The 23,533-nt window shown below is 36.1% G+C and overlaps 2 protein-coding genes and 1 pseudogene across 2 annotated transcripts; 1 reads left to right on the top strand and 2 right to left on the bottom strand.

Annotated features, from left to right (window-relative positions):
• Window positions 1–1,285: 1,285 nt before the first annotated feature.
• LOC130739441 (phenolic glucoside malonyltransferase 1-like) lies at window positions 1,286–2,841 on the top strand. Its single transcript, XM_057591731.1, has one exon. The coding sequence runs from the start codon at window positions 1,416–1,418 to the stop codon at window positions 2,775–2,777; it is 1,362 nt and encodes a 453-aa protein (XP_057447714.1). The 5' UTR covers window positions 1,286–1,415; the 3' UTR covers window positions 2,778–2,841.
• A 5,309-nt stretch (window positions 2,842–8,150) lies between these two features.
• LOC130735666 (putative F-box/LRR-repeat protein 23) lies at window positions 8,151–10,311 on the bottom strand (annotated as a pseudogene).
• Window positions 10,312–21,820: 11,509 nt separating this feature from the next.
• On the bottom strand, window positions 21,821–23,157 carry LOC130735665 (putative F-box/LRR-repeat protein 23). Its single transcript, XM_057587582.1, has 2 exons — window positions 22,766–23,157; window positions 21,821–22,620 (listed from the first exon to the last, which is right to left on the bottom strand). The coding sequence occupies exons 1-2, from the start codon at window positions 23,086–23,088 to the stop codon at window positions 22,038–22,040; spliced, it is 906 nt and encodes a 301-aa protein (XP_057443565.1). The 5' UTR covers window positions 23,089–23,157; the 3' UTR covers window positions 21,821–22,037.
• Window positions 23,158–23,533: the final 376 nt, after the last annotated feature.

Below are 23,533 nucleotides of genomic sequence, written 5' to 3'. Positions count from 1 at the left end.
AAATGGATAGCTAATCTCTCTTTCGTTGGGATTTGATGTAGTTGTATGATACTTATGCTCTCTATGTGATTCTCTTCAATATAAAGCATGTTTCTAGTTGTTGGTTTAGTGGTTTTCTCTTGATCTTCATGTTATATCTTAGATTGATCACCTACGGTATTTTGTTTGATTCGACTTGTGAGCGGAAACTACAACGTTTGAGTCCGAACTAGAGTTAATCACCTAATAATCATAATTGCTAGGCATAGAGTTAGGTTTGTTAGTCACTTAAACATCTAAACTTCATGATAACTATCTTTCTTAATCATGTGAGACATCAATGTTTAGGATTAGATAGTTATTGTTATCCACTCATGCGAGACATCGATGAAGTAGGGTTGAAATGGTGTAGATGAATCATATTTTTAGGTTTGGTTTGTATTTTGAATCATTAGAACGCACAGAGGTCGTTCAATGAAATCTAATCCCAACAATTCCCCATACATGTTGTTTCTCCATTAGTTTATTTGCTTTTCATTTATTTTCATGTTCAAACAAAAATCAGTCACTTTGTGAAACCATCATTTAAGTCTGTTAACTATTGAACGACATAAGTATTACACCTCCTGTGGATACGACAAAATCATTTACTTAGAGATTCAAACGTAGAGTGGTAAAAAATCTTTCATCACCCACATTGGTTAAGTATGGGTGAGGAGAAGACTTTATAAGAGATAAATTCCACATTTAATGAAATAAATTCATAAAACCTTTAAGGACAATTATATGGTTATAGCTTTTAATCATTAAAATAAATAATTAAAAAATTTATGATTAATCATTAACAACAAATTAATAATATTTGTAAAATTAAATTAGTAAGAATACATAATATGTAATATATTCTTACTTTTACATTACATTATTTGAATTTCTTTTCAATAATTAAAAATAATAATGTATTTCTAATTTTAATTTTTTACATATTTACATAATTTATGAATAATTATTAATATTATCATTGATTTTTCTAACATCTATTATTTTTTAATAATTAAAACCTTTTAGATTCATAATTGATATTGCTATAACAATGCCGATTTTATAGCTCTTTATTCACTTTAATTTTCTTTTATTATAAGTTAAAAAAAATCTCTTATTATAGAGTTTTATATTGCAATACAATTTTATTTATTTTATATCCCTTTCTTTTTTGAAAAGTTCCTGAAAGTATAAACTTTTGTTTGGGTAAGCAAATTATTTCCTGTTATTATAGTATCGAATCATGCATCACATTTATGACTCATTCTACTTGTCAACCCTATCATTTGACTCTGTCTAATAATTCTCTTCTTTTTAATGTTTTGTTTTGGTCTGAAGTTGGAACTGGATTCTGGACAATCTCCCAGTTCCTCATATTTCTTTACTCCTACCAGATGGCGCAAACACTGAAAGTTCACCAAGTTTGCACGGTGGCGCCGCCACAAGAAGCCGCTGCAACCTCTCTCCCCTTCACCTTCTTCGACACCCTATGGCTGAGACTCCCTCCGGTGGAGCGTCTTTTCTTCTACGACCACCCCAACTCCACCACCTCCTTCTTTGACTCTGTTCTTCCAACTCTCAAACACTCCCTTTCAATCACCCTCCAACACTTCCTCCCTCTCGCCGGCACCATCACATGGCCCCTTGATTCCCCCCACCCCATCATCACCTATCTCCCCGGCGACGCCGTCCCCCTCACCGTAGCTGAATCAGCCGCCGATTTCAACCAGTTAAGCTCCAACCTCTGTGAAGCTCAAAAACGCCACCCCCTCATACCTCCCCTGAAAACCTCTCATGAGAAAGCCTCTGTTATGTCACTCCAGCTCACTCTCTTCCCAGACGCTGGATTCTCCATTGGAATAACCACACACCATGCAGCCCTTGATGGGAAAACCTCAACTTCATTCATGAAAGCTTGGGCCTCTGTTTGCTCTAACCTCAAAGTCAAAGATCAAAACCCCTGTTATTCACTCCCTGAGAATCTAACACCTTTCTTTGACAGGTCAGTGATAACAGACCCTTCAGGAATCAACGAGGTTTATGCGAATAGTTGGTTGAATTTCGGTGGAGAAACCAACAACCGAAGCTTAAAGGTGTGGGAAACGCTTGGTGGTGCAATAGGGGAGGATACAGTGAAAGGCTTGTTTGAGGTCACCCCTTCACATATAAAAAAGCTGAAGCAATATGCAGAGTCCAAGATTGATAAGAACAAGGTTCGTTTGTCATCGTTTTCAGTTACTTGTGCTTATCTGATTTCATGTGTGGTGAAAGTAGAACAAGTGAAATCGAAGAGAGTAGCTTTTGTGTTCAGTGTGGATTGTAGAACCCGTTTGGAGCCTCCAATTAAGCCAACTTATTTTGGGAATTGCATTATGCCTCACTTGGCTGTGGCTGAAACAGGAGAGGTTTTGGGTGATGATGGGTTCATCAATGCTCTTGTGGTGATTTCTGATGAGTTGAGTGAATTGGAGAGTGGGGTGATGAATGGAGCAGAGGATTGGATTTCAAAGATACAATCTGTGGCGGGTGATAAGATGTTTTCCACTGCAGGGTCACCTCGGTTTGAGGTTTATGGTGTTGATTTTGGATGGGGAAGGCCTAAGAAGGTGGATGTTACTTCTGTTGATAGAACTGGAGCATTTTCTCTTTCAGATAGTAGGGACATTCATGGAGGAATTGAGATTGGTTTGGCATTGAACAAGTCTCAAATGGAGGCTTTTGCTGAAGTTTTTGCCAAAGGACTTGAATCCTTGTAATGGACTATTGATGAAACTTCACAGTCCTGAAAAAACAAGAATAAAATTAGCACTTCTGTTTCAAGTGATTGAATTTCATGTTTTGCTTGCTGCCTTCAACTATATATTATAGGTCCTTTTTTTTTTTCTATATTATAGGTCAAATATGTTTGTGTCCACATTCCATTTATACTTCCACCAATGAGAGAAAGAAAGAAATGAGATATATAAGGTATGAAATGATGTGATAGAAAAAAAATAATAGAAAGAGCAAATTAATGTAAATGAGATGAAAAACAAAACAAAACGTAAATGAGCCAAAATCCTTCTAGATCATAATGCTTGTATGCTTGAATATTTCCATTTTTAGTTATAGCCTTATAGGGGTGGACAAAACCGACACTGACCCGTCAACTTGTCACAACCCTATAATATTGGACTGGATTGGACCAATCCGATTTAATGAAAGAATGAAAAAAGATTGTGTAACTAAAAGACATATTCGGGTTGAGGCAGGTCCAAGTTGACCACAAGGTCACCGGGCCTAAATACGTGTCCCTTTAACTTTTAATCATTGTATATTGAAATGATTTATAAATATAAGATGTTTAATTATTTAAATCATCCACTTGTAACAAAAAAATTAATAACATAAATGAAGGTGGTCCCATTCTTCTACTGGCAGATAATGACTGTTTTCTCTAATTTGTTTTTGTTCATGAAGGAACCTGTTGAGTTTTTTATCTTGATTGGTAAGAATTTTTGTTTGAAGTTGAGAAGGAAGTTGAACATTCTTCCAAGTATGATGATATCTTTGTTTGAAGAGAATATGTGACGATCTAGAGGCTGTTAAATTTTTTGGTTTTAATGGTTACGTGATTTTTCCTTGCAAACTGAGCTCTCTCTCTATGCCATTAAACTTAAACTTTATCAATGAAAAGATTACTATGGACAAATTGAATTCATGTATCATTCCACAAAGAAAAAGCTAAAATAAACAGAACTAATACCGCCGCTGAGTTTAAGAAATAATTTTAGCACTAACATCAATGCATCACTTTGAAAGTAACTGATCAAAGTCATGATATATAATTTGTCTAATTAACAAAAGACCCAAACAATTGCCATTGATTAATTCAATTCTATCATTTGACATATACTAATTCAAAGTCTTTCCATCATATCCTATTGGTTAAAGTATGTGCATCCCCCATGAGTACACTGTCTAAATTGTAGGACACTACAAAAGTAAAAGAATAATGGCATTTAGAAGAACCATTGAGTTAGACAAAAAAAATAAATGACATTTAGAACGGTACCAGGTGATCAACATTTCCAATAACATAGAACACTTAACTACAAAATGAATAATAGTCAGCCACAGCATCACTATCACGTTTTCAATCAGCATCATCAACGTAGTTGAATTGGAAACTTCACTCAGGGTCCTTTGCCAAATACTAAAACCATTGATTTTCTCACTCGCACTTTCCCTAAAACTTCTGCTCAAATCAACATAGTTTACAAGCACGCAGCTGAAGAGATTTAACTTCAACATCAGGACATCCATCAAGAAAGGTAAGCACACCCTCACTATCGAGCCTGTTTTTAGAAAACACAACTTGACGTATTACGAAATCATAATCATCATAGTGACAGTCAAGGCATTTAAAAAAACGGCGAAACAGTTTCAGTTTTGTCACTTTAAAAAATGCACAACATTGACGAAGAAGCTCCAGAGTAGTCTTAGATACGTCACTCAATGAAATTTCAAACTCCTCCAACATTGGAAGCTTCTTTAAAGCCTCACTCAATCCTTCGTCTGACATATATAGACTGACAATTCAAAAGTCGCATCCTTCGTAGATGATTTCCACTATAAAATTTTGGAAAAGAATTGCAAAGAAACGTGGTTAAACACAATCATAAACTTTCAAAAACATATATGCTACCAAATATTGAGTTGTTACTCAAATGTATGCATAAAACCCGACACGAGCCAATGACTAGAAAAAATGTTTATGGCGGGAGACCTATCATATGAAATGTGTATTGTATTGTATATAAAACATGGAACCGAACAAAAAGAAAAATGATCGACATTACCTATCTGCAATGCATTTGACGACTTCATCATTGCCAAATGATTCAATACTAATGTCTTCCAAGTGACCACAACTTCGTTCAATTGCACTGCAACAAAGCTTCACCAGTAAAGAGTATGAGTCTGGGTAACGAGGGGGGTTGGTGAAGTCAATGGTGCGCCACATGAGAGGGTCCTTGCAAATTTTCCACCATGAAGGGCACACTAGACATGCACTGGTTAAAATTTCAAAGGCACCAAGCTTGTGTATATAATATCTTTGCAGTCACATCAGTAGGAAGGTCAAGCCAGTTTGGCAATTGCCCCTCCGTGATCTCTTCTTTCACTGGCTTTGAAGAAGACGCCATCCCTGCAAGCAAACAAAATTGGTTTGATGGTCAACTTTGTTCAGCGATTGATATATAAACATTAAACTGAAATCTAAACGCTTTGAAGTTGAAAAATCAGTGAGTGTAACTGTGTAAGAGTCACACGGTATCTGATAAAATTTAATAGTGGTGAAGAAACTATTTGGCCACTCAAATGCTTGAGGTAACCAACACTCTAATGTTCTAGCCATTGGATTGATAAATGGTAGTATTCAGATGTGTGTTTTAATAAAGAAAATTAAAAAGCAACTTCATCATAAGTCGAAACATTCATTCCCTTATTTATACTAGTATAGATCAAAGTTGATATATGATTTTTCGATTTTTTTGGTGAAGAGTATATACTTTGGTCCATAAATTGGGTATGATTTGCAAGTGTGTTTAGAATTTAATTTCACAAAGCTTTACAACTAAGTACAAGGCCGATTTTTTTTTTGTAGTGAACTCATTGTGGTTGGCTGGAATCAAACAACTAGTACAAAGACATTCTAATGATCAAAAAATATTACATCTCATCTAGTACTCATGCTACTTTGTTTTTGACTAATCATAGCTTTTTTATGCCTATTGTCTCTGCCTAGGAGCTTCTAACATCTCCTTGTTTTCAAACAAGCACAAATATGGTAAGGGTTTAAATATTCGTTCCATTCCAAAATATATGTTTTATTGTCAAACAACAAATTATCTAAAAAGCTTAAGCTGTTAGGTAAAGACATTAATTATTAAAATTCTAACATGCCCCCTCATGTAAGAGTCCACTTAGGCTTGAAGCGTGGACAATTCACAGGCGCACCTACCATGTGCTGTCCCTGAAGGTTAGCTCAAGTTGCAAGAGCTAGGAGACATAAGGGTTGGGAGGGTGAAAGGTCTAAGGTTCGAACCCTGAGGATGACTAATTTACTAACATTACTAACAACTAACATTTGCCTATAAAAGAAAACTACAATGTGCTGAAATCATGAAAACACACTATCATTTTATATTTCTTACGTTTCGTTTCGGGAAGTTAAGCATTTCTCTTTACTATTTGTCTTGGCTTGAAGTGTGCTAACATGGGTTTGTACTAGTGACTAGGGAAATCCAAACATAGTCACAATCTAGTATATGAAGTTTTTGAGATCTTAAGCTAAAAACACAGTATTTCCTATTTCCTAACCCATTTGTGCTAGCTACCCTTCTGGAGTGAAATCAGGGGATGCCAGAAGTCATGTTTCACAATTTTACAAGACCCACCACAGATGGAAATTGAAACTCACACCTTCTTTCAAAGAAAATATGGAAGATACAACAGACGAGGAAGAAAACTGAATAAGAAAATAAACTGACCTTAATCATGACAGAGACAAGGGCTGCAAAGGGGGTTTTTTAATCATATATGCTGTTGTTTTCTATCTCAAGTCCGTTTTTTTTACTAATAATGCAAAAAGGTAAACTATTTACCAAAAGAAATTAAAAAGTAAAGGGTTGTCTTGGAATACAGTGTTTATTTGGGTTGCTTAACATTTAAGTTCAAAATGCAACTTAATATTTAAGCAATCATGTAGATTATACTAGTGATTTCTTATTTTTTATATAAGCAACTCATAGGTCATAGTTAACAAGATTTAGTATAGTTGATAAGTAATTGAACGTCCTCTTAAGCATCTAACCCAGTTTGATCCTTGAACGATGTGTATGAATTAGTATTTGTTGGGAGAGGTCTACCTACTTGTAATGTATAATTACTTGTATACATCAAACATTATTTTGAAACTCTTTGAAGTGCGACCAAGAGACTTGTTGCAATGGTAAAAAGAATAAGGTTTGGTTGCTTAGTGATAAGAAAGTCTTAAAAGTGCCAACACAGGTTGAGATAATTGGTAATGACTTATTACTTCCTCTCAGAAGGTTGTGATGTGAGGGTTGTGTCGTGGCGATTTCTAAGAATCTCTGTAAGCGACTTATGATCTTAGATGCATGTCTTGACCCATGATGGTAACCGGAGCCGAACTCATCCAAATATTTATTCATCACATAAAAAGTCATATGCAAGTTAAATAACACTGAATTCGCATCATGTGGGATGAGTTCCATCGGACACGTAACATCAGTGTCTTCTACTTCCAATACACTTGAAATCGTTTGCACAACGAGGCAGGCGAATCGCTTCAATTCAGGTGCATAACATGACAACACGCTTACATTATGCAGATTACGAACACTCGTGGGTTTTATCAAGTGTGGAGGGTGTTAAGTTTCATCAACGGATGTCGTCGAACATAGGTGGACGTGGCGAAGGGTCCGAGTATAATGATGGTGGTGGAGGGTGTTGAGTAGCAACTATGATTGAGGATATCGGTTTTACCTATTTGCTAGTGCATTTAAACTTTTTATGCTATTCTCTTAACGGGCTCCAACGTGATTACGGTTTGAAACTCAGGAACATTTTTCATCTCAATCCAATCCAAGTGCTGAATCTTTATCCTCACAAGTAAGGACAACTGGGCGACATAAAACACTTGATAATTGTGATAGTTGGGGGTAAATTGGAATTTTTGCAATTTTAATACTTTATTAGTTTTAGTTCTATCTCATTCCTTCCAAATAGATGGAATGTGGTGGTACACAAAAAAAAAACATTTGCATCATTACTTAGATCAGATCAACTGGGATGTCATGTCAAAAATAACATATCCTAATCAAATGAAAAAATATTGGCAACTCCATACATTGATATTTTTTTCATTAGACTAGTAATTCGTTTAATGTACAATATAGATGTTATTGACAAATTTGAAGCCTTTTTTTTAAAAAAAAAAAATGCATTGTTTATACTTGTACATTGGAAACCAAACAGATCCAACAACAACAGAACACTTGAGCCATCTTAATTAATAAAGCACGTGAACCCCTCATGAGTGTAAACTATAAAGTACTCATGAGTATAAAATACTAGTCTGAATTCTAAGATACTACAAAAGTATAAGAACCATGGCATTTAGAAGAACCACTGAGGCTCTTCTAACAAAAAATAAACGCCATTTAGCACGGTACCAGATGATCAACATATCCCAGATCATAGGATGATTAGACTACAAAATGAATCAAATTATAAAAATAGACCATAATAGTGAGTCACAGCACATTCATCATATTCCCCATTCTTCTCCCAGCTACCTCCATAGGTACATTCAAAAATCAAAATCTTCGTCATCTTCTTCATAGGCAGAAAATGTATAGTCTAACTCTAATGAAAAATCTGAAACCTTAATTTGCTTACCACACCGTTCCCTCGAACTTCCTCTCCAAATGAGATTGAAACAACCAAGACCAAGATATTCAAGATGAGGGCACCCATTAAGAATGGCACTCAGGCCGTCATTAGTGAGTGCATTTCGAAAAAGCTGGAGATGACGTAGCTCAGGCATGGTTTTTGCAATAGCAACCGCTACATCATCACACTGGTAGAAGCATTTCAAAAACTTCCCCAAGGGTTAATGTTTTAATGATTTTAAAAAATGGACAACATTGACCAATAAGTTCCACTGTATCCTTAGATAGGCATAGGTCAATCGATGTAATTTCCAACTCCTCCAACAATGGAGACTTCTTTACAACCTCAGTCAATCCTTTATCTGAAATTCCATAGCACTCCAAAAGCCGCATCGTTCGTAGGTGACTTGCGCTGTAAAAGTATGTAAAACAAATGCAAAGAAACATGCTTAAATAAATTCAACTTCCAAAAAAATATGCGCCACCAAATAAAGTTGTCACTCAAATGTCATCCTATGATTGAAAATGAAAACAAAATGGGTTATGATGTGTTCATACTTCACTTTCTTTTTCTCTGACAATTCAATTCTACTCAGTTTTTCTTTCCATCTTTCTCTGTTGTTTCTATCACATTTCATATCACTCATTTATCTTTCTTTGTTCCTATTTCTCTCTAAAGGTCTAAAGTGGAGAAACGTGAATAAACCTTAATTCAAACAAAATATGGCGGGAGACCTATCATAGGAAAGGTATTGTTTTGGTATATAAAACTATTATCCAACAGAATCAGTAATAGTCATAAAACATGGAAGCTAACAAAGAGAAAACTGATGACATTACCTATCAGCAATGCATTTGAGGACTTCATCATTGATGCCAAAAGACTCAATTCTAATATCTTCCAAATGACCACAACTAAGTTCAATGGCAAGGCGGCTAATTTTATCCAATGAAGGAAGGTAGTAGCGAAAGGAGTAGGTCAAGTCAATGTTGCGCCACATGAGAGGATCCTTGCATATTTTCAGCCATAATCGGCACACTAGGCGTGCGCTGGCTAAAATTCCAAAGGCCCCAAGTTTGTGTAGTATCATTAAAGTCACTTCATTTGGAAGTTCAAGCCAGTTTGGCAATGGCCGCTCTGTTCTCTCTCTTTTCGCTGGCCTTGAAGAAGACGCCATCCCTGCAATCAAAATTAGTTTGATGGTTAATTTTGTTCAACAACAGATTTTAAAACACTAAAATGATACCTAAACGCTTTGAAGTTGAAAAGTCGGTGACAGTAAGAGACACAGTTTCTGATATACTTCAATAGTGGTGCAAAACTATTTGGCCACTCAAATACTCGAGGTAATGAATGGTATAATATTCAAGTCATTGTTAAGAAAATGTATATGAAGTAGTATGAAGATCAAAATCAATTATCAAACTTAGCAACCTCACATCACTGTTTAAAAGCAACATTCAATAACTAAGTACCTTGAAAGCTACAATTATGTAATACCAACACAGAAAAAACAAGCATTAGTTTGTAGCAAAGATAAATTTAGGGATGTGAACTGCTGGCTGAGAATATAATTAATTAAGTCCTGCAAAAAGACATTGATCTGAAAGATTTGTACGAATGAAGTAATTTTCAGATCTCACAGCATACCGCAGTTTGAAAAAAGGAAAGGAAAGGGATCCAACAACACAAATTCATGATACGGAAGTTTGGGCGAGAGAGAGATTACCAGTTGCCGGAATGCAATGGTGGTTGCTGCCGGGAGCGGTGTTAGTTGTGGTGGAAGATGGAAGCTCACGAGCCCTAGGTCAGAAATCTCTCCGAGAAGCCATTTCTCTTTGCGGAAATGGTCTGATATGGGCTTATTGATTAGTTGGGCTTATCAGCCTAATGTAAATATGGGTCACGCAACCCATGGTCCGGGCGGACCGAAACTCAATCTATAAATATCAGACACCACCCAAGCGGTGGGGATCTAACATTTTCACGCATTTTTCATCTTGTTTGTTCCTTATCGCTCTCAATTGCTTAGCCCTAGCTTGATTTTTCATTGGCATTTTTCCTTTCGTTCTAAATCGATTAGCCCGAGAGGATAGTTCCATACCGGAACATTGGCGCCCACCGTGGGGCAAGGTAAAACTTCCCCACTTCCACAAATTCATCCGTCACCGGATCATCATGACAAGCTTTTCTCCAACCACCGCTTTCATCCTTTTCCCTTGCCAATCCTCATCTGGAGTTCAAATATGTTATCTCGCATTTCATCATTGGTCACAAGCAAGTAACTAAGTTTCATGGAAGCGTACAACCGATATCAATCCTCTTCTCTGAATTTACAATCGCTAAGCTCCATTTTTCTCTTCATCATCCTCTGAGCCGTCATCATCGATCTGCCACCAAACTACCCATAATTCACAAAACCAGAAAACAGAATAGATCGAGGAAAAGGGAAGGGGACGAAGAGGAGAACAGAAATTCGCAACGGCACGGTCTCCAACGGCGGGGCGGAAGTTCAGGCGCGGGCGAAATTGATGCTTGACGACGGGATATACAATTTCAACCGCCAATTAGGAGTTGAAGCCATCACTTTTGAAACCGCCCACTCAATATCAACCGCCAACTCTAAATTTAATCGCCATTTTGTCTCAACTGCCACTTCGGAGTTGGAACCGCTCATTTTGTCTCAACCGCCATCTCTGAATCGAAATTGTTCATACTTGCATATGAGTTGCATCAAACCAAATTGATTCAGGACCATTCCAACAGATCCTTGTTCCTTCAAATTTTTCTTCTACTTTTTGTTTCGGTTCTGTTTCCATTAGATTTGTGCTTTGATTATCAATAGTTTGAAATTAATTTCATCATTCTCTTCTGTGCTTTTGATATGAGACAGAGAGGAGCATGGCAGATTAAGAAGAATAAGCCTATGAGTTGGAGCATGCCAACTGTTTGACGAAATGCTTCAGAAAAGCATTGTTTCTTTGCATGCCACAGTTTTAGAATCGGCACAAAGAGGATGACTTCTTTCCTGTTGCTGGTAGCGGTACATCCAGTGTCGGCATAGCGGAGAGTGATTGCAAACAAAATGGCAGATTATTGATTTTGGTTGAGCAAACTGAGGCGATGGTGACTAGGCGAACTGAATGACATTAGTGTTCGAACAATGCCAAGAACTAGAGTCGAAATGACACGTTGGGTTTGCACATTCTAACTTATCTTTATTTGAATTTTTATGTGTTGGATGAAATGTTTACGTGCTTGTGTTAATCAGTAATTGAATATGAGTCTGAATGTATGTTGACATGTTTGAGTTCATTATGTGAAAATTATGGTGAAATTAATCTTATCTGTATTGTGAAGCTATTAAATAGAATGAGTGATCATTTGATTTTGGTAATTGAAGCATGTTAACCTTCTTTCCTAAACACTGCATATTTCTTATGCTTTGTGCTTGCTGAACAGTTTTTAAAAGTGTTTAAAGGGAAATATTCTTGAACCTGTTATTTTAAGCTCTACGTGCTATGCTACTTGTTTTGCTGTGATTCTGATTCTGATGTTTGTGTTGCAAAGCATGATTTGCTTGTTTCTGCTATTTATGCTTTGAAGCATGATTTGCCATGAGTTGGGCCAAATGAAAGAAAGTGGCAGAGTAGGCTGTAAAATGGTCTTTGATACAGGAAAAGTGAGTGTCTTAAGGACATTGGTTACATTTTGAACTTCATGCTTTGATAGTCATTAGTTAATTAGTTAGTTCTTTTACTTAATTGTGCTAAGTACTTCCCTATTAATGTTCATAATGTTTTAGTCTTTCCTCACTTATTGCGCTCATCCATACCTGCTAGTTTTGTACTATCAATTATCCTGTCAATGCCATTCAGTTTTGAAGTAAATGGACATTGTATCAAAACAGAATTATGCTTGGCTATATTTGTTTTAAATATACACGCCTGTGCTGGAACTGATTTTATTTCGGATACTTTATTTAAGCTGAAAATCTGCACATAGAGCACATATTTCAGGATCTTAAAGAGGGTGAAAATTCCAAGTTTTCCACCATGCTTGTATTTTAACATTTTATTGGATTATTTAACTATTGCAATTGTGAACTCAGAAAAAGCTCCTGGGAGTTACTGTTTCTCAGAATCTAATACAGTTTACTTGCGAAAATGAGGATTGTGAAAGCCGTTGGGTAAAGGAATACTTCTGGCACACCGACTGTTTTAGGAAGCTCAATGTCAAGGTTAGACGCAAATTGGACCGCCCTTCCAAAGTCTCAAAGGCGCAAAGATATGGCATATGTGTTGGTGACTTTCAAAAGTGTCCTTCGCCGGGAGGTTGGTTCGCCTATCAGCCCCTTCATGGCAGATTTGATTTGTTTCATGCTATCCGTAAATCAGGTTTTTTGACTCCATTTCTCTTAATGTTAATTCTTTATTGGTTGAAGAATCTTTATTCTAATACTGTTTTTGAAAGACCTGTGCTTACAACATGTTCTTTTTCTCGAGTTACATTTACATGATGAGTTTGTGACACACATGATGCTTGTATAATATACACGCTTGAACTGCTCCTGTGTTGAAATTCTTCTTTGAAAGAGTGCACGTGTATGCTTTTCAAGTGAGTGCAAATATTATGATTATGTTTTGTTATTGCAATTTGTTAATTTCTTACTTGGGCGTGGTAGTTAAAACATTTTGGGTATACAGCCAGTTTATTTTGGTAAGGTGCATCACTAACTTTCCATATCCATTTTAAAATGATTAGTATAACTATTTTATGAAGTTAATTTAGTCCACCCACTGTGTGTTATTTATATGTGAAGATGGATTAGTGGTAAACTGTATTACTACTCAAGTAGTGGGAAGTGAGAAATTTAAGTGAATAAAAGAGATAGCAGACTAATGCTTGCAAACTTACCAACGCAATGCACAAAGTTACCCTTCAATTTAATTGTTCTTTCTTTTTACAATTTAGCCAGTTGTAAGAAGGAAAATTCAATTAAATTGAAAAATTGTCATGAATGGGAACATCTAGTTTTGATATTGTCAATGTGTTATATTATATTTTATCTTTCCTAACAAGATGATGAGTTGACAGATGATGAGTTGACTAAAAACAGTCAAAGCATAAAACATTATGTACAGAAAAAGAAATGAGCAACAGGTATGCACTCTTTTCTCTACCCCAGGCGGGAGAGTTTTTAACGAGGCATAACCTTTTATAAAATGTTCAAGGGCGTAACATTTTATTTGTATGCACTCTTTTCTCTACCCCAGGCGGGAGAGTTTTTAACGAGGCATAACCTTTTATAAAATGTTCAAGGGCGTAACATTTTATTTGTATGCACTCTTTTCTCTACCCCAGGCGGGAGAGTTTTTAACGAGGCATCAACTATAAATGAATAACAGGTATGCACTCTTTTCTCTACCCCAGGCGGGAGAGTTTTAACGAGGCATAACCTTTTTAGAGTGATCAAGGGCGTATCATTTTACTTATTTCTTTTACCCATAGCGGAAACTTATCAACTAAGGTCTATCAATTGGGCGACGTCAGACAATTGAGAAAAGAGTAAGTCTCTTAAAACAAGAGCATTCGACCACGAATTCATAAGCACAGTCTTAAATTGGATTTAAGCTTGTCCAAACTAAGCACAAGTCTCCACGCGAGCATACTAATGAAATCAAATATCGTGACTTTGATTTTCATGAATAACTATGTCAAAAATGAAAATTTGACTAAGTTATATACACGAAGGCCTTATGATTCCAAAGTAGTTGATTAAGTTTAAACTTTATAAAATTTTGAGATTCACTCAAGAGTATTTTACTATATACAGTAAAATAAGAAAGCGATGTGCTTGAATAATGATGAAGGCGGATCAATTCCGATGAAAAGTAAAGAAACACATAATGATTCTGATGGAAAGTTCATCTTACAAAGAATACACTACACTGAGCATAGATGAATGTGCAAGCGATATGAAGTAAGTGTGTTCCATGTTATTGATTTACATTTAAGTCTTCAACTTTTATTTTGTTCAAGTTTCAAATTATTGTGCATTATTACTTGTGGTATTATGAGAGCAGGTTGTAATCATGGTTTAGGGGAAGAGAAAATTATTCATGATAATGACAGTGAGGCTGTGATTGATGCGAAGAGGTGATTTTGGTCAACTTGCACACGCTACACAAAGATCAAGAAGTAACAGCAAAAGTTGAAATGACAAAGGAATGACTACTTAGCTTTTATGCCTTTTAAATTTTGATTTTGGAGCCTGTGTGCCCATTATTTCCTTTGCACATTTTGGGCGTGTCAATTACTTGTTAGTCTTTGTGTAGTGTTGGGTGAGTTGATTACTTGTGGGCTCGAAAAAAGACACACTTCGTCTTAAAGCTTTTAAGACTCGGTGTCTTGTGGGCTTGTGGTCTGATATGGGCTTATTGATTAGTTGGGCTTATCAGCCTAATGTAAATATGGGTCACGCAACCCATGGTCCGGGCGGACCGAAACTCAATCTATAAATATCAGACACCACCCAAGCGGTGGGGGATCTAACATTTTCACGCATTTTTCTAGTTTCGTTCATTCTCTATCGCTCTCAAACTGGTTAGCCCTTGCTTGATAGTTCCATACCGGAACATTGGCGCCCACCGTGGGGCCGAACCCACGACTAAAACTTCCCCATTTCCACAAATCCCAGCAAATCATTATAAGCGTTTCCTCAACTATCACTTTCATCCTTTTTTCCACCGCCAATTCCCTTCTCTAAAGTTGCAATCGCCGACCACCATCTCATAGAAATCCTTCATGAATGAAGCAAAGAAATTGGAAGAGAAAGAGTGGGCGAGAGGAGTGAGCGAAGGGTAGAATCTGTTCAGATCGATGAAAAGGAAGAAGAAAATGCAGAGAGTGATTTACCTTTCTATTTCATGGTTTAATATTGTTCCACCTTCTGCACTGAAGGCGTTTTGATAAAATGTCTCTGTGAGTTTGTTGGTGAAAATGAGGACCTTGAAAGGAAATTGGAGAAGAATTGCTTCTGGATGGAATTCTCAGTCATGGTTCATGGATCTGCTTCGCCGCTTAAACGGGTCGAGGAAAAGGAGAGCAAGCGACGAACGGTTACCAGATAAGGCGAAAAAGAGAAGGGCGATCAAGAAGAAGAAACTGCACAACCGCCACTTAAGAGATGAAGCCACCACTTCTGAGTCGAAACCGCCCACTCAATTTCAACCGCCACGACCAGAATTTAAACGACCATTTTGTCTCAACTGCTACTTCGGAGTTTGCAACCGCTCATGCTTTCTCAACCGCCACTCTGGGTCGAAATCGTCCATGTTCGCCCATGAGTTCAATCAAACCAAATTGATTCAGGATCATTCAAACAGATCCTTGTTCCTTCGAAATTTTCTTCTACTTTCTGTTTCGGTTTTGTTTCCATTAGTTTTGTACTCTGATTACCAGTAGTTCGAAATTAATTTCGTTACTCTCTTTTGTGTCCGTAAATCAGATGGAGAAACTTATCAGATCAAGAAGAAGTAGTGGAGAATCAGAATGGCACGCCAACTGTTCGATGAAATCGGTGAACGATTTCGGCACTTCAACTTTGCATATGAGGCAATCTCAACACGTTTCCTGCGGCGATGGAGTTATGGCGAACACGTTTGCTGCGGGGACGTTATTACGGCGAACAAGTTTTTGCTTTTGGCGGTTGAAGCTTGGCGAGCAAGGGTCGCCGACGTTGAAGTTCAGTGGCGAGCAAGTTGTCGCCGGTGTTCAAATTCGGCGAGCAAATGTCACCTATGGTTCAGATTGGCGAAAGGATCCTTTTGAACGTGAACCTAGTCCATGGCGGTGGCGAACAGGATGCGGGAAACCAAGAAAATTCAAGCATATTGTTCAGGATCGCCCAAAGAAGATTCTGGCTTTTTGGATTATTTCTTTGTGTTTTGTTTCCTACTCTCCTTTGATTGTTTTTGCTTTAAGACTGATATCTCCATTTTTCTCATGGCATATGGTGGACCATACTTGATGGAATGGAGGATGATGAAAATGCATCCTAGGAGAGGGTATGCCAACAAAAATGGCTGGTCTTGAATAACACAGAATCTGGAACTGAGACAAAATCCTGGTTTGACAAATCTTTCTTTTAATTCTATTTAATATCCTATCTGCATAATCTGCATGCTGCCTGCACAAAGAATAGTGATTTTCTTTGATAATTATTCGAACTCCAGTGGAATATACCCTTGCATAGTTAATTCTTAATTTGTTTTGATGGTAAATCCTTAATTGATTATTTGAGAAACAGTCTCCTAGCTTTAATAAGAAGTACCTTTGGAAAGTGTCTAATTGCAGTGGATGTTTTATATCACTATATGAATTTGAACTGTTTGAGCTATAAAATAATGAGCTTTAATTTTGATGAATGGATGCTCTTTACTTGAATTCAAAGTTGATTCTAAAGTTAATGCTTTCTATGTTATTAAGTATCAATTTGTCTTTGTTGTGAGTTGCTCTGCTATATTCTTGAATTAAACATGAAGAATTGGTCCTTCAAATTGAGATTTTGCCTGCTAATCCTGAAAGCTTGATTACTTGAACTTGTGATGCAAGAGATTGAAATTTATGTTGAAAATCAATCTATACTCGGTTACTTCCACATTGATGTTGAATCTGATTGCATTTTGGGGTCCATGAGTTTCAATTTGTACTTTGAAGAGATCTCCAAATGTCTACCATATATTTGATAAATTCTCTATGTGAGTTCAAAAGAAGTTCAAGAAAGTATAACGTTGCTGTTTGGAAAAAAGTTACCTTGAGTTCTTGACTTTGTGTTGGTTATCAAGTGTTTCTGATGCTATGCCTTATATTATTTGGCCAACTTTCATTTTAAACTGCCATTTTACTTAGAAAACCTTAGGTTTGGGTGTTGTGTGCTTGAGTTATCATAAGCTATAAAATTTCTCCTACAATTAAACGCTGTTTTGATGATAATTTGCTTGCTTACCAGACTATATGTATGTAATGATGTGGAACTTTAATCATACTATTTTCATAGAAAATAAGCATTTGGTTATTACATGATTCTTAAATGGAATTAAGGTTTTTCTTTTAAAGTCAGAGTGCAGTATGGTTAATAGGCTTGCATATACATTTTGGAAGAGTCTTCATCATATGTCTTGTGAAGTATCTATAACTATCAAATTTTATGTGCTTAATAGGTTCAAGGGTACCAGAAATTGAGTATTGGCTAACAAATATGATAAGATTTCACTTTTTTTTTGCCTCATTGTATCTATATAAGATTTCACTTTTTAGTTATCCTGTCATGATTTTTGCTTAAAGCAACATGGATTTTGGTTTTGGTTTTGTGAAGCTTGAAGCTTTGAACCTTGGATGAATGTTCATTGAATTGATGGTGGAATGATTCTGATTTAGATAAACTAGCTTAGGCTGATCATAAGAAGTGTTCCATTGTGTTTTTGCTGCTTAGTTTAGTAATTGAGAAGACTCATTCATAATACTGAGAAAACTCATTTCTTTAAGGTTTTGGATTTTGAATATTGTTCCTGTACAATTTGCATGTTTGTGCGCTTCTTACATATTTTGATATTGTCAATGTTATATTATATTTTATCTCATGCTAACAAGGTGATGAGTTGACAGGTGATGAGTTGACTAAAAACAGTCAAAGCATAAAACATTAAGTACAGAAAAAGAAAGGAGCAACAGGTATGCACTCTTTTCTCTACCCCAGGCGGGAGAGTTTTTAACGAGGCATAACCTTTTAAAAATGTTCAAGGGCGTATGCACTCTTTTCTCTACCCCAGGCGGGAGAGTTTTTAACGAGGCATAACTTCTTAAAAATGTTCAAGGGCGTATGCACTCTTTTCTCTTCCCCAGGCGGGAGAGTTTTTAACGAGGCATAACTTTTTATAAAATGTTCAAGGGCGTAACATTTTATTGGTATGCACTCTTTTCTCTACCCCAGGCGGGAGAGTTTTTAACGAGGCATCAACTATTAATGAATAACAGGTATGCACTCTTTTCTCTACCCCAGGCGGGAGAGTTTTTAACGAGGCATCAACTATTAATGAATAACAGGTATGCACTCTTTTCTCTACCCCAGGCGGGAGAGTTTTTAACGAGGCATAACCTTTTTAAAGTGATCAAGGGCGTATCATTTTACTTATTTCTTTTACCCGTAGCGGAAACTTATCAACTAAGGTCTATCAATTGGGCGACGTCAGACAATTGAGAAAAGAGTAAGTCTCTTAAAACAAGAGCATTCGACCACGAATTCATAAGCACAGTCTTAAATTGGATTTAAGCTTGTCCAAACTAAGCACAAGTCTCCACGCGAGCATACTAATGAAATCAAATATAGTGACTTTGATTTCCATGAATAACTATGTCAAAAATGAAAATTTGACTACGTTATATACACAAAGGCCTTATGATTCCAAAGTAGTTGATTAAGTTTGAACTTTACAACATTTAAGAGATTCACTCAAGAGTGCTTTACTATGTACGGTAAAATGTGAAGGCAATGGACTGATATGGGCGGACCGGATCATTTTACTTTGGGCTTATCATTATCATGAAGCAAATGGGTGGACCGGATCGTGGCCCTCCCATGTTACACTGAGAATAGATGAATGTGCAAGCGATGTGAAGTAAGTATGTTCCATATTATTGATTTACATTAAGTCTTTAACTTTTATTTTGTTCAAGTTTCAAATTATTGTGCATTATTACTTGTGGTATTATGAGAGCAGGTTGTAATCATGGTTTAGGGGAAGAAAAAATTATTCATGATAATGACAATGAGGCTGTGATTGAGGCGAAGAGACCATTTGGGTCAACTTGCACACGCTACACAAAGATCAAGAAGTAACACCAAAGTTGAAATGACAAAGGAATGATTACTTAGCTTTTTTATGCCTTTTAAAATTTTGATTTTGGAGCCTGTGTGCCCATTATTTCCTTTGCACATTTTGGGCGTGTCAATTACTTATTAGTCTTTGTGTAGTGGGCGAGTTGATTGCTTGTGGGCTCGAAAAAAAGACACACTTCGTCTTAAAGCTTTTAAGACTCGGTGTCTTGTGGGCTTGTGGTCTGATATGGGCTTATTGATTAGTTGGGCTTATCAGCCTAATGTAAATATGGGTCACGCAACCCATGGTCCGGGCGGACCGAAACTCAATCTATAAATATCAGACACCACCCAAGCGGTGGGGATCTAACATTTTCACGCATTTTTCATCTTGTTTGTTCCTTATCGCTCTCAATTGCTTAGCCCTTGCTTGATTTTTCATTGGTCTATTTTACATTCCTTTCGTTCTAAATCGATTAGCCCGAGAGGATAGTTCCATACCGGAACAGGAAATAAAGAATGCTTTTGGCGCCACTATTAGACTTAAGAGAAGGAAAAAGGCGGGAATGATTTTTATAGGAAAAAAAAAAATCAGATTTTCGGAAAAACTTTTCCTAACTCAATTTTGCTCTCATTTTCAAAAAAAAAAAAAAGACTAAAAGTGAACATAATTTTTTGGGAAAATAATTTGTTCGATAGTAAGACTTATTAAGAAAGATCAATAAAATAAAATGTTTTAAAATTCAATATCTCACTTCTTTCTAAATCCGATCAACTGTTGGAAATAGAAGAAACAAATATATTAAAGGATGCATTTGATTTTGTTAATTTTTTAAAAAAAATTAAATTTTTTTTTTTGTATTTTATCTTTTACTAACATGTTTTTTATTTCTCATCGTATATTTTTCTCACAATGACATTATTTGGAAAATTTCTTGAAAGTCTAATGCACAAATATATAGAAACATTTTTTTTTCTCTAAATGAACAGCTAGTAAGAAGCAAAGATAGAGGATTTCAAAAAAAAAAAAAGGCAAAGATAGAGGATGTTCGTATTAAGTTTTAAAAACTGATCCTTCTCTTAACCAAGCATGATAAGATTTAAAACTATTTCCTTCCCTTCCCCTCCATTAAAATATTTCTCCTCCTTTCCCCTACTCTACAATCTTATGAACAATAAGACATGGAAAAGGCGCATATGGCGTGGGAAACCACATATCTGCATTCTTTGCAGAATCGCCATCAAGCCTTCTAACATAAATCAGGAAAAGAGCATGGAAAATAGGGTATACAACTATAGTAAAATGTACAAGGGGATTAAGTACAAATTGGGAAATAAACCTAAGACAAATCCAAGAAAAAGGACTCAATCATAAATCCCAAGTTACAAGTATTAGAGTATCTTCAGAAACTCTTATGTATAATTGATTCTAAAGCCAAAATCAATTTTGAGGGAGAACTCCACATAACTAGAGGCATCTTCATTCTAGTGCCATACTTGGCAAGACTATTTGCAACATTATTTTACTGTCTATAATCATGTCTCTCTAATGCCAACACCACCAAAGAAATACTAGTAAGTTAGCCACAAAATTTCTGATCATTGATTAAAACCAAGAATGAATATGGTAAATAACAGAACAGAGATTTGCATTGAACTTTATAACTTAAAGATTCCTATAGACAGGTTGGATTCTTGTATCATTCCAGAAAGAGAAAGCTGCTACAACAATAAAAGTCTTATCCCCCTAAGTGAAAATATGGATCACACTACACCATTGAACTCGATCAAAAACCAAATTATGTAAAACTCAATGCACCACTTTGAAAGAAACTGAGCAAAAGATGTCTAATTAGATCATCATTATAAGGAAACTATCCCAGCAATTGCCATTAGTTAATTGAACTCTGTCATTTAACATTTACAAATTCCAAGTCTATCCATCTTATCTCATTGGTTAGAGGAGCAATGGTGCTAACAACACCATTTGACTTATTCTGGTGCTAACAACACCATATATCAAAGGGTACTAAAGTCCATTAAAAATCAACATAACATAAACATCTATGATATTACAGATAGTATGGTGTAATTTTATAGGGTAAATTTAGGACTTAAAATGAATGAACAAATAACCAGTCTTAGTGTGGTGTCGAAGAAAGTAGAAAAACAGAACCTCCAAACATAAAATATATAAAAAAAAAAACATTGGAAACTGTTGTTATTTTGATTTCAGATTGTTGTTTCGTTAAGAAAATTAGATAGAGGTGCTGAACTTATTGCTAGTTTTTGAAGAGAATAAGGCAACTACTACCCACTAACAACATGATCATAATCTTATGCCATAACCAAAGAACAATTAAAAGTAACAGCTCCATAAACAGAAACTGAAAAATAAATGCTGTCTATAACTGAAATTGAAACATAACTGCCCATTAGCAGCCCTAAGCAATCATAATTACTAACAGCAACCAAAAAGAGATTCAGAAACAAAACACTGAAGCCATCTTGATAAAGTATATGAACCCCTCATGAGTATAAAGTACTAGTCTAAATTCCAGGATACTACATGAGAATTAGAGGAACATGGCATTTAGAAGAACCATTGAGCCTCTTCTAACAAAAAATAAATCATTTAGAACTGTACCAGGTGATCAACATGTCCAAGAACATAGGATCATTGAATACAATCACCATAACTGTGAGCTACAACACAATTATGATATGCCCCTTCCTTTCCCCAGTCACATTCTTGATCATAATAACAATCATCATAATCACCATCATCTTCTTCATCTTCAAAGTAGTAGGAAAATTCACTTACATCTTCTGGCAAATATAAATATTTGATTTGCTTACAGCATCTTTCCCCCAAACTCCCGCTCAAATCAACATTGGAACAACCACGCAGATCAAGAGATTCAAGATGACGACATCCGTCAAGAATGGCAAGCAAGCCATCATTAGTGAGCCTATTCGCAATAAGTTGAAGATGACGTAGCTCAGGCATAGTTTTTGCGATAACGAACGCATCATCATTACACTCAAAGCCTTTAGGAAACCCAATAAATAGTGTAAATTTAATCACTTTCAAAAATGGGCAAGATTGACCAATAAGTTCCAAAATATTCTTAGGTAGACAATTGAATGAAATCTCAAACTCTTCCAACAGCGGAAGCTTCTTTACAAGCTCAATCATTCCTACATCTGAAATTCCCCAGGATTTCATCAAAAGCCCCATCCTTCGTAGGTGGCTTCCGCTGTAAAGTTTTGAAAAAATAATTACTAAGAAACATGTTTAAACAAAATCATAAACACAAAATACTTATGAACTGTCCTGCAACAGAATCACTAAAAATCATAAAACATGGAAGCCAATTACAAAGACAATAATGATGAGACTACCTATCAGCAATGTATTTGAGGACTTCATCAGTGCAAAAGAAATCAATACTGATATCTTCCAAATGACCGCAACTTTGTTCAATCGCATAGCGACAAAGCTTCAGCATTGCAGTGTGCGGGTAGCTAGGGGGTTGGTTGGTCAAGTCGATGGTGCGCCACATGAGAGGGTCCTTGCAAGTTTTCCACCATAAAGGGCACACTAGACGTGCACTGGTTAGAATATCAAAGGCACCAAGCTTGTACAGTATCTTTGCAGTCACTTCAGTAGGAAGTTCAAGCCAATTTGGCAATGGCCCCTCTGTGATCTCTCCATTTGAGGCCATCCTGCAAACAAAGTTGTATTGTTAACATTGTTCAACTATAGATTTATAAACATTGAAGTCATAACTAAGCTTTGAAGTTGAAAAGTTGGTGAGTGTAGAGACACACCGTTTCAGATGAGCTTTAATGGTGGTGGAACGGATAATTATTTGTTCACACCTCAAAAATGAGGTGGAATGAGGTGGAGGAAGAGAGAGATAGGAAGAAATGAAAAAAGTAAGAGAGAGAAAGTATAAGATGTGATAAGTGATAAGAGGAGAGAGATAGAGATAAAAATATGTGGAAATGAAGTGTATAAAAAAGGAGGTGTGTATATATCATTGTTGGTGGTGGAACTGGAACGTCAAAAAAAGAACTTCAATAGAGGTATATAGAGGTATAGTAAAACAATTGGATACTTCAATAGAGGTATAGTAAAACAACTGGATAGGGTGGAAATTGAGTGAA

The sequence above is a fragment of the Lotus japonicus genome, chromosome 2 (assembly GCF_012489685.1).
Source record: "Lotus japonicus ecotype B-129 chromosome 2, LjGifu_v1.2".
Taxonomy (NCBI): domain Eukaryota; kingdom Viridiplantae; phylum Streptophyta; class Magnoliopsida; order Fabales; family Fabaceae; genus Lotus; species Lotus japonicus.
Note: the sequence above shows the minus strand (reverse complement) of the source record. Positions and strands in the feature narration are given on the sequence as shown.